This window comes from Aedes albopictus, chromosome 3 (genome assembly GCF_035046485.1).
Source record: "Aedes albopictus strain Foshan chromosome 3, AalbF5, whole genome shotgun sequence".
NCBI classification, from domain to species: Eukaryota; Metazoa; Arthropoda; class Insecta; order Diptera; family Culicidae; genus Aedes; species Aedes albopictus.
The window spans coordinates 328,637,888-328,657,184 of record NC_085138.1 but is presented as its reverse complement, the minus strand read 5'-3'; the positions used below and the strand labels follow the sequence as shown (position 1 = coordinate 328,657,184).

The 19,297-nt window shown below is 40.4% G+C and overlaps 1 protein-coding gene across 4 annotated transcripts in view; it reads right to left on the bottom strand.

The window, feature by feature from the left end:
* Positions 1 to 309: 309 nt before the first annotated feature.
* The window catches only part of LOC109426944 (titin-like), a 202,133-nt gene continuing 183,145 nt past the window's right edge, over positions 310 to 19,297 (bottom strand). For all 4 annotated transcript variants that reach the window (XM_062842890.1, XM_062842888.1, XM_062842887.1 and 1 more), the window contains one exon: positions 310 to 3,019. In XM_062842890.1, coding sequence (XP_062698874.1) covers positions 549 to 2,546 — 1,998 coding nt within the window. In that variant the 5' untranslated portion in view covers positions 2,547 to 3,019 and the 3' untranslated portion in view covers positions 310 to 548. The remainder of the gene's footprint in view (positions 3,020 to 19,297) is intronic.

Sequence of the window (19,297 nt, the reverse complement as noted above, 5' to 3'; positions counted from 1 at the left end):
AGTTTTTGTTTGTCATCTCACTAGTGAAAAAAATTGGAAACAAACTTGCCAGCTGTCGTTAGGTTTTGCAATATGGCGGATGGTGCAATCTGACATATTGGATTACCTTCCTTTTACTTACCTTGATATAAACCTTTTTTGCCCCTGACTTATTCTCACTGTGTTGTTTTGGTATTATGGATCAATTAAAAAAAAATAAACACAATGTCCTCCTATATAAATTCGTTAACAAGTAAAATTTTCTAGCGTCAAGCGTTTGCATCAACGTGTGATGGAGCTTTCAATAGCTAACTACTCGAAGTCACTAACTTCACTGCAATATGTCGCCTGCGAGGTATGCAATCGTGCTAGCACTTACACCGCAATCGACTGATTTCTTCCTCATCAGCATCGCATCATTCACCGTGCGGTGGAATGAAAACCACCCCCAAACATTTACAGCGGCACACACAAAATCGCATACAACTTTCAATGATCTTGGCGAAAGCTTGTTAAAAGTTCAACAGATCTACAACTTATGTGATTCAGATCAATTATGCATGCTCAACTCACCCGCTTTGCTGATTTTCCAGCGATGAAAACTCCTCCTCCACCTCCCCGATCGGGGGCAGCAGCGTGGTACTCCAGTGAAAATTGAAGTACGCCTCCGATGGCCCACCGGCCACAATCTCCGGTGGGCCGAGCTTTTCCCCATCCTCATCACTGTAGGTATCAAAAGCACCCCCGCCGCCGCCGCTTCCATCGCAAGACCTTCTTTCTTCTTCCTCGTGTTCGTCCTCGTACAGCTGCTGATGGTGCTCCATCGCATCGTAATACCGCTGCTGTTGCTGCTGCGTGTGGCGGAAAGCGTGCGGTTCGTAGCTTTTCTCCTCGTCTTCGTCGCTGTCGGACGACGACGATTCGATGTAGCTTTCGAGCTGACCTTGATCGTCGTTGCTGGTGCTAATTTTGATGCACTTTTTGATTACTACCGTCGTCGGTTCAGGTTCTGGGTCGAGATGGCCGTCGTCATCGGCTCGGACGGCGTCGTCCACGGTGATTATCGTCGAGGGTTGCGGTGAACTGCTGACTGGCTTGAAAGGACTAGAAACTTTCGGGTGGAAATCGATCAGCCGGGGAAGGCTCTCGTTGCTTCCGGTGCGTTTGTCGTCTTTGGGTGACTCGGCGTGGGGGGCAAGGGCGCACTCGTGGATGACTTCGGTGGCTTCCTGGAGCCAGCTTTGAATGGTGTTGAACTCGTGCGGGAGCTGCGGTGGGAATTTGGGGGATTTCTGACGAGGGGGTGGGATGATTTCGGTTGGGAGTGGGGCAGCTCGTCTTTTAGGTTCTACCAGAGCGCCTTGGCGAGGTGCCGGGCGTGGGGGCGGTTTCAGGTCTATGTTTTCGTACACGGTTGATTCTGGTTGGTCATCTGAAGTGGGAATGACTACGTTCTCGTAAGGATGGACGTCTACGACTTCCTGTATTGTAACGTTTTCGTAGTTTTGAGGGTGATGATCACTGGCCTGAATTACGACGTTTTCGTAGTTCTTGTTCTCGTCTACCTTTGCTATGGAGACGTTTTCGTATTCATTATTGGAAGAGGGTGGCCCCACTTCAACCTGAACTATATTGACTGCTGATGGTTGAAACGTGAACAAGTTAGTTTCAAGTTTGTCCTCAAGGTTGAACTCCTGTTCAAGAAGCGTGAACGGCTTTAAAGCCTTCGCCAACTCCAAACTGCTTGGGTTTGACGAAATCGTGTAGTCCTCCGAAGAAAGACTTGAGCATATCGAGTTTTTATCTATGACTGTAGAAATTGTACTGGCAGTGTCATCCGATTCGCTGATCAGATCGCTGATGTCGTCGGAGAACAGGTTTGAGTAAACTTCCGCATCCGGAGGATGCACGATCTCGACGACCTGCTTTGCTGGAGGTTCAACAGCATGCTGTTCCACCACCTTCCGTTTGTTCAATTTCCTCGGCGGTACCGGAGGCGGTGGAGGTGGCACACTTTTCTTCTCTGGAACATCCCCATTCTCATCGAAGAAGTTTTGTACTTTTCCTTCCCCATTCCTCACCAACAGCTTTATGGCCAAATTGCTTTCCTTCAAGCACTTAACGCACTCGATCCTCGTCATCCGCGTCACACTCACTCCATCGATCTCCAAAATCTCATCTCCCTCTCTGAGGAAGCCCCAGCTGGCCTGCACCCTTGAGGCGGGACTATTTTCAGCACACGACTGGATGAACAGCCGCTGGATTTTCTCGTTGTTTTTCGTGCCACCCTGAAACTTGAGCCCGAAACCAAGCCTTTCCCCGGGTAATCGGTAGACCAGTACCAGTTCTGGTTCGCTAGCTCCCTCCAGCGCAGCAGCGCCGCCATGGTTGATCGACAGCACTGTGACAAACTGTGAATCGACCGCAGCCGCCGAGTCGCTTCCGTTGCTGATGGCTTCCACACCCCCATTTAACACTTCCTTGCTGCCTTTTACATCTGTCGATGGCTGCTTTGGATGCTCTTGTTGCTGATCGTCAACCGATACGACGGTTACATACTTCTCCATGGTGTTTCACTTTCGTTTGGTCGCGCTCTTCCGCGCCACCACCCGACCGCGTGTCGATGTCACGATCTAGTTGCAGTTCAAAGGCTTACGTGCTGGGGTCTGCCGAGCACAGCAGCAAGAGAGCGGTTTTGTTATCAATGAATCGAACGAAACACGTTCGCTGTTGGATCGCGGTTGGCTTATTGCACCCCCGTTTTAGTGCAGTGTTTCACCGACTTTTTCGACGATGATGATGATTGCAACCAAGTGTGTGTGTCTCTAATGCATTATTTATATGGCATTACATTTTTGGAATTCTTCTCCCAAGAGGTGGACTGCATGCAGGCAGACAGGTGGCTGCACAGATGTGTTTTATGTAGGGTGTGTGTATTGCTTTTTGCACTTTTGATTGCAACCCGATGCAGACGGTGGTGGTTTCCTGCTTGGCGTTTTATGGCGATGTTGAAAGCATTGGCGTTGTTACGACTGCAAATCTGGAATGAGCGAGAAAAATAAAACAAATGACGATTAGCAACGTGGTTGGTTTTGTGTGGTTATGATGTGATGTGAAGGTGTAAAATATTGCATTTAAGGACTTGAATTGTAAGAATTCAAAGCATCAATATCAAATAGGGTCAGAGAGTCATTATAAGCTATCGATTTTCAGCAATTTTAAACTGATTCGTTAAACGGAAGTGGTACAAAAAGACCATCTGCCATGGGGTAAGATAAGATGCCACTGACGTATAGGAGAAAGTGGAGTAAGATGCCATTTTTCAAACTTTCATCGTTTTCTATGATAAATAGCCTCATTTGTTAGGCTTTCAAAGTGGTAACAGCAACTAGACAATATTTGCTCGATACTTCAGCAAAAATATACACTAAACAGCACTAAACTAATGCAATTTCATCGATTTTTAGCGATTTTAAAAACTGGTTCGTAAAACGGAAGTGATGCAAAAAGGCCATCTACCATGGAGTAAGATGCTACTTCATGAAAACATTCAAAAATTACGTACATCATGTTTCGGCCATTTTCGTCTCTATTTCACCCAGCTGCCCCGCTTTTTTCGTATACTCAATACAGGGAGTGTCACCCCCTCACCGCTAAATGATGTTCATCATATTTAAATGACCCCTAACATTGATAGCGTTGACATCAACAACCATGCGCCTCCATGTGCGTCTCAATCTCCTTGGAAACACTTGGCTGGTAATAAAATCACCAGAAAACCTTAATTGCAAGCACAAAAAACCGGAAGTTGCCAATTTTCATTGGGAAATCAAAAGATTTTCCGTGGGTTTGGCGACCTAGCTTCTAGAAGAATGTTTAATGCAAACATATCTTGACACCATTCACCTGTAGTAATGATCAAGTCCCATTTAGGACCATTTATGAGTTGGGCCATTTTACGCCATCTTGGGCTCTGTTCCCCTACGCAGAACTCTCAGTGAGCTTTACAAATTCGTTCCTTACTCCATCTTACGATGTCCTCTGCTGGTATAAAGTTTGTTGCCCCCCTACTTCGCCGTCCATTGTATAACAAGCTTTTTGTGAGTCTCATTTAACTTGTAATTATTGTCAATTTAAATTCACATTTGTAGGGCGTAATAGAGCATCATGAGATCTCATCTGTATCATTTTCATGGCGAACATTCAGGTCATTTCATGAAGTCATTTCGGGAAGACATGTGTAGATCCTTCCCAACAGGGACATCAACGTCAATTTCAAACCAATTGATTTGAAATTTTGCATAGATTTAGATACTGTGCGTATCCAACCATGTGCCAAAAATTTGATATGAAATTGACTTACTTGTAGCGGCAAGTGCCCAAAATAGGTACACCTGCCCAAATGGTACAAGACCCTATACTGCCGTGAATCGCATATCTGTCCATTTGCATAGGAAATCCAGCAAATGGATGCAAATCCAGCAGATGGGACTGATATGCGATTCACGGCAGTATATGTTCTGTGTTGTACATGTCCACATTATATGTCATAATTTATTACGCATTTGTAGTGTTCCACTACAATATGCTCTATTTTAATATGCATTTGTAGTACTTCGATAAATTTCGTAATGGCACCGAAAGTGGGACCAAGCATTGGTAGGGACCAGTTTACTTTCGTAATATGGCGACTAACCGCAAAACCCACACGGGCAATGTTCTTCTCTTCTTTATGACTCTACGTTCCCACTGGGACTTAGTCTGCCTCGCTTCAACTTAGAGTTCTTTGAGCACTTCCACAGTTAGTAATTGAAGGGCTGCCTCATTCCTGTGTGAGCATTCGAAGAGCGAGCACGTTTAGGAAACTACGGAAAAGTTCATCGCGAGTTCAATGGGCAAGAGGAAGAAGAAGTCCCTCTCTCCCAACAGATCCAACACCAGCCCTCAGTTGAAAAAGGGCAAACGAAACAGCACAGCCGGCTGCCTCGATGCTGCTGGCTCACCGTGCGTCAACCGAAATCACGACAATGTCTACTCCCTGCTCCCAGTCGAGGATCAGCACGACGGCGTAGGCCAGACATCCGGAAAAACAACGTCTGCCCTGCGGAAGGTTCTCCGCAATGACACTACTACCGAACACGACGGTGGCGAAGCTGCAGGCTCAGGGCCGCCGCCGAGGAAAGCAAAGCTTGCCCCTCTGGTGGTAAAATCGGTTTCCCTCGACAAGCTGAAGAGGACAATGCAGGCGATCAGTGTTTCTGCTGATTTCAAGCTCTCCAGCATGGGCACTAAGCTCATCATCGCTTCCGAGAAGGACTATAACAAGGCGAAGACGTACCTGATCAACTCTACACCCACGACGTGACGTTGGAGAAAACCTTCAAGGTAGTGATCCGGGGACTTCCGGATATGTACACAGACGTCATCCTGGCTGAATCCCGGGACTACTACGATCAACAACCGCTGGCGGTTTTCCCCGTCAACCGACGGAACCGAACGACGAAGTACCCTCGGCGCCCTGAAATCAATCCGCTCGATCAAACAAGTGATCGTCAAGTGGGATCCGGTACAAAGGACCAAACCGAAGCATCACCCAATGTATGCGGTGCCTCAACTTTGGCCACGGCACACGCAACTGCCATTTGAATTCAAAGTGCAACTACTGCTCCCTGGAGCACTGGACCGAGGATTGCGAACTCGAAGGTGCCTGTCAGTTCAAAGTTCCAACTGTGCCGGCGAGCATATCAAGCATAATTTTTCAAATCGACGTATCTAACTTTTTCACTGATCTGAGTAAATTCATGGTCAATGTTGACGACCATTTCACTAAAATAGTTTTTTATAAAAAGAATTTTCATAAGTTTTTTCGTACTTAACATCACCAGGGATATTGCACGCACTAGGTAAAGAACAAAACCTACTCATTCCATATCATTTTCACAATGAATTTTGACAAAAATACACATACACCGGGTTGGTTCGAGATACGTCATGCCAGATACGTCGCTTTTGTATGGTGCCAGTTTGGTGTATCTGTTACTTTTGATTTTGGCTAGATACGTCGTTTGGTTTTCTCATATATCAAAACGGTGTATCTATCAGTAAAGTTGTAAACATCAAAATAGTTAGATACGTCGTTTCGAAAAATATGCTTAGTTAAACAAATTAAGCAATAAATCATCAAACTGTGATGTGGATTCTTCAATTTGCTTTATGAATCGTGCATGCAGCAGTAAACCCGGATTTGTTTACATTCTCGAGTTACGTCGGATTGAAAAGTTATGCTTGATATGTCGACCGACAAACAGTGTCCCAAGCGAGAGGAGTACCAGAGAATCCGGTCACTAGCAACGATAAACAACCAAGCCAACCTGCAGCAACGGAGGAAGAAGAAGAAGGAAGGTACCATCGAACTCGGCATGCTCCCGGAACTGCCGCCACCAGCGTCGGCTCCCCCTCTACCTCGACAACGAGCACGTTCTCCACCAGCGAACAACACTGCCGACGGGCCTTCGCCCGGTTTCAGGTGGAATCAACAAGGCCCAAACCATGAGCAGCATCATCCGGAACCCAATAACCCGTGGGTCCAATCATCATCCAATCATGGGCTTCGTGGCCGTGCGGTTAGCGGCGTCAGTTGTCTAGGCGTTTCGTAAGCCTCGGAGTGCGGGTTCGACTCCGGCAATCAACATGGTGGCGGTGTTGCAATTGCCATACGCAAGGAGCTCGTGTTTCGGGCCCTCTCAGACTACAGACTGACCATAATCGAAGCGGTCGGCATCGAGCTGAATACAACCGAAGGACCCATCGAAATCATCGCAGCCGTATTGCCTGGCACAGTGTAAGCAATCGGACGGGACAACCACCCGTCTGAAGAACGAGCTCCAGAAGCTGACCCGGAAACAGAGTAAGTTCCTCGTAGGCGACTTGAATGCTCGCTACTTCATCTGGGGCAACCCCAGAAACAATCAGAATGGTGTAGTGCTTGTCACCGACCTCCAAGCCGGGCAGTACGTTGTTCTGCACTCTGATGAGCCCACCTTCTTCTCGCCGACCGGAGTCGATTCCACGTTGGATATTGCCATCACCAACATCGTTGATAGTTGCTCCAAGCCTGTAGCTATCACCGATCTCTCATCCGACCATCTGCCAGTTATCTTCGAGGTGAACCACGAAACCAACCGGCGCCAACAGCATCGTCGTCGGATCCAACTACAGCGATTCGTCGAGGCCAGGACCAACCAGAACCAAGTGCTCGAAACAACTGAAGACATCGACGCTGCACTTCAGTACCTGACTGACACCATCGAAGAGGCGGAAACGCGCTTCATCCCAACACCAGTTATATGTAAGTTCTAAAATCGAAACTGCATCAGAAGGCAGTTTCAAAGAAATCAAAATCCAGCTTGGAAAATACTCTACACTACAAGAAACTCAACAAAATCATTTCTATTCGGGTTGGGAAAATTAGAAACAAACAGTTTGACAGGGACATTAAAACTTACCCAACTACTCTAAGCCCTTTTGGCAACTCGCGAAAGTTTTGAAAACGAAACCGAAATCTGTGCCTCCAATCAGAGAAGTAGAAAAAGTACGTAAAACAGCTAGCGAGAAAGCAAACGTAATATCCAGCTCCTTACAGAAAAAAATATTCATGTAAAATTCAGCGAAAAATCATGCACATAAAGGGAATGCTAGAGTTAGTGCATATTTACATGAGATATCATGTAAAATTACGTTACGTTCGTGTAAATTTCCACTAATAGTCGCCACGGTGTGCCAAAAACCGTTATTACCAAATAAAAATGTCCACCTATATGGCACCCCGCATTCGAAAGATATACTATTCTAGTATCTGCTCTGAAAATTTGAAAATGTTTCATCGAGGGAAACTAAAGTTTTTTGGGATTTGAAGATTTTGAGTCTTTTCTATAGGATTTTCTTACATGAGTTAATAAATAAAAATATACACCATATTGACACATGGCATTTGAAAGATATACTATTTTAGCATCACCTCAGAAAATTTGAAAATGTTTCATTGATGGAATCAAAAGTTTTTACTGTTCGAAAATTTTCCTCTATTTTCATAGAATTAGCTCATATATGGCAATTTTGTCATAGAGTGTTTCATTGACTCTTCAAATCATAAACGAATATTTTTAAGTTTCACAAGCACCATTCCAAAGATACAACGTTCGAACAAATTCTGTCTGAAAATTTGACAACATTTCATTGAAACGATCGCAAATTACAGTGGTTTGAAAATATAAGATATGATAAAGTATATTGAAAATATAGTATGTAACTTCAAAGATTATTATTTCAATTTCACATGGTAATCATTCCTCGCAATGAATATATATTTTGTTATATATCCCACTTTTTGCGATACTGTTTCAAAACTGAATAGGTGTTTTTAACATGTTTATAGACAAAGCGATAGTATGCATATCCCCAATGAAATTGGAATCAAAGCTTAAAATTGTTGTTACTGATGATCATTCAAATGAAATATTTCCAAATTCACAGAAAACACGTTGATAGCATGATGTATAAAAGCTTGCTAGGAAAATGATTAGCATTTAGGTTTACTTAAAGAGCTTCAATATCATAAACATCATACCAACGATTTACAAAGCCTCCTAGGAATACCAAAACTTTTGGCTGTGAATTCGCTTTAACTCTCGTTTCACCATGAAATGTTTTCAAATTAACCGACATGATACCAACATATCACGTGCTTAAAAAAACGGATGCAAAATTCTTAGGAAGTTTAGGTAATTAACGCTCACGGCGTGTCACATTTTTATTTGTATTCAAGTAGCAGGTAGAACTATGGAATATTAATTAGATTTTCAAACCATGTTAATTTACATTCCTCACAATGAAATGTAGTTAAATTTTTAGAAAGGTAGTTTGAATATTGTACTTTTGGAATTTGTGAAACTCATTACACCGTTCAACATTGTTTCGCGTTATGAGATGAGAAAAAAAAGAATAGGGGTTTGGGACCCTAGAAACCCTAGTGCGTATATCAATTGAACATCCCAAGATCTCAATATAAACTTTGATCATAAACTGTGAAGTCCCATTCCAATATTTTTCGAAAATTCTTTTACTATGACACTATTAGGGTTCCAAAGCCTTTTTTTTTTCATCCCATAATACGATCATTTTTAAAATTTTGTCGAGCAGTGTTATTATTTGTTTATGTTATAAAAAGCACCGATTGACAATATTCCCATATATGAGCTACGTCAGGTTTCGTTATACACGGTGGGTGGTACTTTACGCCAACCGCGATTTTTCGACTGCCTTATATCCGATTGAGCTCATTTTTTAGGGAGTAGTTGCGGCATATCGTAAGCTAACTACCTTCCAAAAATTAACGGAATTGGTTGAAAGACAGCAGAGAAGTTGCGGTGGGCGTAAAGTGGGTGGTACCGTGTATAACAAATCCTGACTGTAATTCTATGAAAATAGAGGAAAACTTTCAAACAGTAAAAACTTTGGTCTCCCTCGATAAAACATTTTCAAATTTTCGGGGGTGATGCTATAATAGTATATCTTTCGAATGCCGGGGGTCAGTTTGGTGTACATTTATTTTAGTTAATAGCGGTTTCAGGCACACCGTGCGCGCATAATTACTCATATAAGAAAATCCTATAAAAATGGCTCAAAATCTTCAAATCACAAAAAAAAAATCACAAAAACTTCAGTTTCCCTCGATGAATCATTTTCAAATTTTCAGAGGAGATACTAGATTAGTATATCTTTCGAATGCCGGGTGCCATTTTGATGGACATTTTTATTTGTTAATACCGGTTTTTCGCACACCGTGTCGCGTAACCGGTTGGAATCCATGATGGTTTATGCGATGGTTGGCGGAAATTTACACGATGGTAATGTAATTTTACATCATAGCTCATGTAAAAGTGCACTGACTCTAGCATCGCCTTTATGTGTATGATTTCTCGCTGAATTTTAATTATATATTTTTTTCTGAGTTGGCTTTGCCTAACCTGGGTCGGGACATAGTTAGCTCGATAGAAGCGTCGGTGACAGCCAGCGTCAACCATCTCTCCAAGCCCCGGTAGGCTTCCCGGAAGATCGGGCGTAACGTCGGCCGAACTGAAGAAGCAAATCAAATACACGCGCAACATGAAGGCCCCAGGGTTAGATGGAATTTTCAACATCGTCCTGAAAAACCTTTTGTCTAAAGGCTCCTTCCCTGTTGACCAACGTCTTCAACCGTTGCTTGGAGGTTGGGTACTTCCCTGTCACCTGGGAGGTATCCAATCCAAAGTGGTGCCCATACTCAAGCTGGGCAAGGACCCTACATGTCCTGCTAGCTACAGACCCATTAGACTTTTATCCTGAATCAGTAAACTCTTTGAGAAAATCATCTACTTCAGATTGCTCGAACACGCGCAAGAGAATAATATACTCCTCGATGTTCAGTTCGGCTTCAGAAGGGGCCACACCAGCTTCAGAGGGTGACCAACCTGGTAAAACGGTCCAAAGCCGTGTCCAAAACCACTGTCATGGCGTTGCTCGATATAGAGAAGGTGCTCGACAACGTTTGGTATGCCGGCCTAAATCACAAGCTAATGCAACTGAACTGTCCAGCATACCTGGTGAAAATCCCTCTATGGTTGGCTTTTCGGTCCGGGTAAATTATAAGCGGGGTGATACTATTTCATCCGACGTTTCGACCCTTGGTTTGGGTCATCTTCAGGGATGTTACAAACGTAGCGGTATCCCTATAACCTTCCTGAAGAAGACCCAAACCAAGCGTCGAAACGTCAGATGAAATAGTATCACCCCGCTTATAATTTATCCGGACCGAAAAGCCAATCATAGAGGGATAACTCTGCCAATCCGTCGGTCGTTTCCACATTCAGCTCAATCAACCTGGTGAAAATTATTACCAATTACCTCAACGGGAGGACATCACAGGTCAGCGTATCCGGAGTCTTATCAGAGCCTTATCCAATCCCCGCTGTAGTACCGCAAGGGAGTATCCTCGGGCCGATACTATACAACTTGTATACGTCTGACATTCCTCCCCTACCAGCTGGAGGAACCCTGTCGCTCTTCGTCGATGACTCGGCGATATCATACGTCGGTGGAGTGATCCGCACGCTCGTCAACAAGCTCCAATGGGGGCTAAATGCCTATGCCAGCTACCTCTACACGTGGAAAATAAAGGTAGATGCAATCAAAACACAAGTAATAGTTTTCTGACTGTACCTGTACCCCTTAATAAACCGACGATCAAAGCTCTCCATTCCATGCAACCCGATCAGAAGGGAATAACAACAGCATAAGAAAATGTGTTATTTTGACAAAATAACTGAGTAATGAAATAAGTTATGTTTATGTTATTAACTTGACATATTATGTTATAAACTTGGTTGTCAAAAGCGGCAAAATAACAAAAATCATAACAAAAAAATGTTCCTGGAAGACCAATTTAATAACATGTTTTGTTAGTTTGAAAACAACATAATAACGATGACTTTGGGAAATATTTGAATAACAAATGATGTTATTTTAAAGTTATTGATAACAATCCGAAAGCAAAATTAGTCATGATATCAAATTAATAACAAACTTATTAATAATGCTAGGGTCTTGTACCATTTGGGTTTGTATCTATTTTTGGCACTTGCCGCTGTAACTAAATCAATTTTATACCTAATTGACACATGATGAGTTACGTGCAGTATTTAACCCTATACGACTTCAAATCAATTGGTTTGAAATTGACTAAGTTATATCATCAAGCGCCCAAAATAGGCCCTATATGAATAACAAAACAAGCGTTAAGAGCATATCAAATATCATTGCTAGTTATTATATAAAATCAATTGAAAATTACACAACAAAAAATACAAGATGAAAAAAATTCTAATAATACAAAATTAACAAAGCATGGCTTGCTCTTTGTTCCCACCTACAAAAACGATACGAGCACCTCGAATGGGGCAGTTAACCAACTAACAAATTACCAAATAGACCGCTAAATTGGTGTACGATTGGAATTATTAGTCTTATGACTAAACGTCTGTGATAGCAGGCCACCGTTGTAATAAAATGACAATTACAAACAGAGTAAATCGCCAATTATTGCATACTTTAAAAACTCACTAATTGTTGCACACCTCATAACTAACTGTTAAAGGGTGTGCAATAATTGGCGATTTGCCCTACAATTACAAAAAGATAAAAGTCTTGGAAAATTGGAATTGGAAAATCTTTTTTGACCACCCTTCAAAACAATCCTAGATCTAAAGATTGGAATACATGGCGTTCGTTCCGTCGAGGTCTGTTTTTTATAGTTTTCCTAGGGGTAATCTGTCAAACTACTGTCAGTCACGCACATGCAAATTTATGCATTGTGTGGGGCATTTAATCCTAATGATGAAATAAAAAATGAATATGAGTCTATGTTTTTGTGATGAACTACAAACTCATCGAGTAAAACAACATTCTGAGGTCTATTACATCGAATTTCTTTGGAATAGCTACGAATATACGTAACTAAATACTAAAAAAGAAACATAAAACAGGTCATAATTATCGAAGTGTTTATAAAAAAATAAACTGAAAATCTCGTTCAGTCCTAATTAGAGAAACTAACACACGGTATGCTGTAAACAATGTGCTGTTAACAAAATCTCGAATAATGTAGTTTCAATTTCAAAACTTCTTATAGTTGTGCTATTGTTTAATCAATATTTGTACATACTCTCAATAGTATAATAATGACAATATTTGTTCCATAATAAAACATATGATTAAAATATTATTTTATGGGTGTATACTGTATATTAATAGCTTAATCATTACAAAATAAGATTGTCAAACAAAACATTTTATGGAAAACTAATGCCTTGATAAGTTAATAATAACAAAACAAGATATATAAACAGATTATGTGATTTGTGAGTTATTAGTTTGATATTCCCCTCTGCTCGGGAAGCTGGCCCGAGCAAAGACGGATAACTAAGTGATATCACTTTGATAATCAACTATGTTATCGGTGTTATCATATTGTTATTTTTGTTATCATCTTTTCCAATTAATGATAATCAGATGATAACACATTTAGTTATCAATGATTTTGATCTTTCGCGATAACGTAAATATACTAAATGATAACAAAATATGTTATCAGTTTCCAACGAACATTTCAAAGCTTTCCCAAAACTGAGGGTCTGGTGGACTTCGAATCTAAAAATAGATTCCCCTTTCCATCTTCAATGCGACTGCAGTACGAAAGCGTAGCCTTTAGCCACTCTCCCTCTCACTGAGTCCCTTTGGTACAGGGGTATCGGCTGTGATCGGTAATCACTCGATCAGGGTTCGAGACCCACTGGACGCAACAGTTGAAAATATGAGTTATAATTATAAGAAACTTTTTTCAACTGCAAACTATGTCGGTAAAGTAGATTTTTACTATTTTGGTCGGTAAAATAGCTCTGACTGATAACCAAATGATAACAAAACCTGTTATCAATCAGCTGTATTTTTTCATGTTGATAACTAAATGTAATATTGAATAAAATACTGTATAACATAATTAGTTATCAACTTGAACTCAATGATAACTTAACTTCTTATCATTTTGGTATTCGTGGAGTAAATTCGGGTTATCATTTTTGTTATGTTGGCTCTTAATTCAACCTAAATGATAACAAACTCAATTATCAAACGAATGATAACCAGGTAACAGAACTTGTTATCATTTTGTTACCCGCCTTTGCTCGGGGGCCGTCTACAAACAAGTCGTGCTTCCATTGCTGGAATATGGCTCTCCAAGCGGCACTCCAATATGGAGAGGCTGCGCCCGAACTCACCTGCAGAAGCTCCAGGTTACACAGAATAAGTCCCTGAAGATGATCTTCAACCTACCGCCCCATAAGAGGATAACGGAGGTCAATCGACTAGCTTGTCTTGACCCTATTGCAACAAGGCTTGAAAACTTTGCCACACGTCATCGTGCAAGAGCTGTTGTCTCAGAATGGCAAATTTTTAGATTCCTTTATATAAATAGAAATAGATGGTAAGTTTTCAAGTAACGTACTTCATGAACAATCCAGAATACACCACAAATCTTTCTATACATTCTCACACATTTACAATAACAATTAAACTGCAAGGTGACATGAACTGATAAATAAGTATGTTGAAGACATAAATAAATCCCATATAAAAGTTACATAAACGGTTATATACAATGACCATGGGCTGAAAGTCTCTTAAACAAAGACACATCAATCAATCAATACAATGACCATCTTACAGTCTCTAACAGTTCGATGATTTTGGCTTTCTAAGAGAGACAATTACTTGTACTTTCAAATGCGTAAAAGAAAATTTTCATATAATTGCCTATAGCCAAATTACATATGCTTGAAATATGGCCCGAAAAAACTATAAAACCCGTTATAACTTTTTTTTATTTTTAAAATTAGCGGGATGTTATGTTCGGCAAAGTTGTGTATTTTACCAGTATCCATTACTTTGTAGAACATGAGAAAAATTCAGAATCAATTTTTTAAAAGTTATTATAAAAAAAAACTTTTAAAGGGGCTGATGATAGAAAACGTAACGTATTTTGAAAAGTAACGGAGTTACAAACTTGGTGTCTTCGACAAAGTTGCTCCAAACAACATTTTCTACAACTTTTGTGAAGACACCAACCTTGTATCATGAAAAGTTCGAAAAATTAAATTTTCTATCTCACTTTTAGGGGGATTGATCAATTTCTACAATAGTTCAAAAGGGCAAAATGTTATTGCGACCATAACAAATTACAAATGCTCCATAGAAAATCAAAAACCGCTCCCTAAAGAATGAACATATGTTCCATGAAAATGTGCAATGTTACCCATACATAATTGAAAACGTTCCATACTTTATAGAAAATGTATCGGTGAAACATGACATTTTCTCATTAAAAGTGCAATTTTGTACCAATAAATAATACTGAAATGCTCCATACTAAAACACAAATGCTCCATAATAAAATGCAAATGCTCCATAGAAAATTAAAATTGTACCCATAGTAAATTGAATATTGCTCCATAGAAAAATTAAATTGCACCATAAAAATTGAAATTGCACCATAGAAAATAGATTAATGCTCCATAAGTATCAACAAACGCACCATATAAAATATGATTTGCTCCATAAAAAATTAAAAATTCTCCATAACTTTAAACATCTGCACCACTAAAGTAGTGCTACGTAAAGCAGTTCACCACTGCCGAATTTAAATTACGACAATATGCTATCCATGGAGAATTTTCAATGGCGCAATTCATATTTTCTATGGTGTAATTTGATAATACTTATGGAGCATTTATCTATTTTCTATGGTGTAATTTCAACTTTTTATGGAGCAATTCAATTTTTCTATGGAGCAATATTCAATTTACTATGGGTACAATATTAATTTTCCATGGAGCATTTGCATTTTATTATGGAGCATTTGTGTTTTAGTGTGGAGCATTTCAGTATTATTTATTGGTACAAAATTGCAGTTTTAATGAGACAATTTTATGTTTTACCGGTACATTTTCTATAAAGTATGGGACGTTTTCAATTATTTATGGGTAACATTGTACATTTTCATGGAGCATATGTTTTTTGTCTATGGAACGCTTTTTGATTTTCTATGGAACGTTTCTGTTTGTTTATTGGTGCAATAAATAGGCTGCCGTTCAAAAGAAGCTCCTTATTATTATTATCATTATTATTTCTTTATTATAGAGATTTTCAGCCCTAGGCTGGTTCATCTCTTAGCAAGAAGCTTGTGATAATGAAAAACTTTCTCGGAGACACCATGACACTAAACATCATAGCTAAAAAAGTTATTAAATAAGCGCGCTAAAATGACGAAATCAGCCACTATGCGCTGTGGTGACGAGAAGGACGATTGTCCACCCTGCATGCTGCCCTATTACGTCAGAGCACTACAAATGTGAATTTAACTTGAGACAATAATTACAAGTTGAAATGGAACATATGACACAAAAATAATACTTGTAATAAAGATTAGGGTAGATATGAAAGACTTAATTAAATAATAGAGATTATATTCTTCTCTCTTGAAGGTAGAAGTTGAAAGATATGAAAAAGAGAACACAGAATATCAGAAATTGCAGATCGATAAAAGAAGAAACATTTCTTATCCCACAATTTTCCTCACCATCACAGAATATAGGTCAATACCGGCAGAACGCCGCCTGCCTGGCTACCAAAATACCGGAAACCCCCATCCAACAAATTCCAAACCAATCAGATCCAATTCACGGGTGCGGGTGGTGATCTATTTCAAAGCTCAATTATCCCAACCATATCTGTTTTTCGGAATTTCGTCGATGCTTCAATTTTCCTCATTCAATTATTTTGTTCCTCAGCTCCATCTTCAATCTTCGCTAGCTACCATTCACACCACCACCGTATCACTCATCGACGCGCTCCCTTCCCTTGTGAGTAGCCTCAGTCTTCCGTATGTTTTGATCTCAGACAGTCAAACATCATCGGCGGTCGTCCGTCGGTAGCACCATCAGACGCGTCAGTTGCGTTCGGCGTTGATAGCAGCAGGAGGTATTAATTGGTTTAAATCGAGCGTTAATAATCTCTTTCTAGGTTAGCAGTGTGAGTATGGTACCGGCGGTCGGCGGCAGAGTGTGGCTGCTGGCTTATGACACCAGCGCACCAGCGTCTTGGTGTGGTCGAAAGAGCATCAGACCAGACGCTAGACAGTATTTATTATAGTTTTTGTTGATTCGTGATAGACCGTAACTGCTGGCTGATTGATAACCGATCGACGTTATTACGAGTTGTTGGAGTGGAACATCCTCGATTTAAAAGGGAAGATTGATGCAATTTGCTGCTGGAGAGGAGAAATTATGCAATCTACAGCTGTTTTACTGACGCGAGGGATGTAATGACACAACAAGTAACGAGCGGAAGGGCAGACATTCCATATTTGCATAATTTGTTCGTAAACGTTGACCTATGGAATTGATCGCGTTTTATTTGATTGGTGGAACTTTATTTAAAATATCACCCCATCAACAATGCACTTTACTTATCGACGACACGATCAGTAATTGTGTTCTTCAGGAGAGTTCAATTTGGTATAAATAGTTCTCAATTTTGTGTAACTCTGATTGGTCAGTGTACCAATGAGTCCGAGATGAGAAGATCTTATGTTATAAAAGACCCAGACAACCAAGAATCGCATAAGGATTCACGCGTTACATCGTATAAAGTACTTTTTAAAGTTACTATCGCATACATGTACGGCTGAGCGACAATTTTTCTCTCACTTGATGTTATTTTTGAACTTGTTGTATCCGGTAAAGTCTTTTGAGAATGCATATCAACTCATTGAAGGTATGACTACATTGCAAACAAAACGACCATCTAATGTTTCATTGCGATGATCATAACAAACGTGCGAGGAAACTCAAAAAGTATAAAATGAATACGTAGTGCGATGATTATACGATTACACATGGTACATTTTCTTATCATGACAATTTAACTCGCATAGGTGTATAGACAAAGTCGCATAAATGTAAAAATAAACTCGATCAACAATACATACAAAAAATATTTTTGGCGTTCGATTTGAATAGGTCTTATCAGCATGTGCATCACAGCAAACATACAACCGATCCAAATAGAACGCCAGATTTATAAATCTCACTTCAGCAGCACTTATGTAACGGCCTAACGCATCTCCATGCCATAAACACAATTTATTGAGATTATGAAAACCTTGATCGTCTACGCTAGCCTAGTAACCGATTCACCCCCAAAAACTATTTAATTTAGCCTCGTCAACATGTGTGAGTTCCTCATTCGCTCTCTCAGCGACCCTGGCTGAACAGAGCAAATTGTTTGTTTTAATTTAATTTTCATTGTAAAATTGGTTTCCTTTTCTTTCGACCGCAACCGAAATCGAACCTCACAGACCGATGGAAAACCCACTGCCAGGCTTGGGGGTCTCAGACATGATGATTTTTTGTTGTTGGAGCTCAACAACGACCAAGTCTCCGAAACGGCGATGAAGATTTGCAGACTGATGGATATACGCCTTGAAATGTTTAAAATTATTAAAACACATTTGTTTGAATGGAAATTGTTGAAACCGTAGTTAGAGAAGTCTACTTACTGAGATCTTTTGGATACTGGATTATTTGACTTGAAAAAAAATTTGCAATTGAAAGATGAAGTTCAATTTCATTATCTTCACTTTGGTGTTAAAAAGTGTATTACTCTCAATCTCAATTACCAATCGTGCAATTAAACTAATTCAATTTCAATGTATTCACTTGAAATTGACGGTCTAAATTTCCATTTCTCTCGCGTGAGTCCGACTCAAGGTGTCGAACCACTCGTGCATTAGTGTTTTCTTTCCTTTCAAATGTATAACCGGCCAGCAAGTTATGAATTAAAAAGTGTACATGTCTTAATTATTGTTGAATTAACACAAATCAGAAGAACATTACATTCCAAGTTCGACGCTTCATTATAAAACTTCGAAATATTTTCCAAGTGATATCACAGCCTTTCTGTTCATCACCACTTTCGCACCAAAAGCGAAAACATTATCATTCCACTTACAGCCGTCTCACATTACCAATTTCCGAAAATTATCCAATGTTTCACGTTTAAATTTTCCCCTTATTTGCGGCTTTGCCGCTCTTGTTTTTTCCTCCGATCGTTACATTTGGATGAGTGCGACTTTTTTTGCTCCCGGCGTACCGCCAGGGAAACCACGACCGCCGCGGCACAGCCGGCCAAAAAAGATCGCCCGCGATGATGTAAGTCGCAGCAGTACCTGCATGTTTAATCCAAATTCAAGTCCGTTTTGCAGTAGATATTTATATAGATAGGTGCCGTGCACTTCTCGCTTGGCTGCCATGCCGCAGCTGAAATGGGAGTTCAAAGGAAAGCGAAACCGATACGGTAGCGGGTTTAGACTGGGTGCTTTCTTGTATGGGTAGGTTCAAATAAAAACCATGTTTGGAGCAACCACAAAAAAGGTGATCAGGTAAGCGATTATGAGTCACCGATTAAACAGAGGCCTTTCAAGACTCCCAGAGCCTCAAAAAGCCCAAGGAGCAAAGAGGCATCTGGTCGGTTTTAAGTTGAGTATGGCAAATGACTCTTCAAGCTGTTCGGCATTTTTACGTTAATAATTAAAAAATTGTAACAACTCATACAACTAGTTGTTGATTGCATAAAATTCTGAAAAAACAACATTGAGCTCCGTTTTATGGAA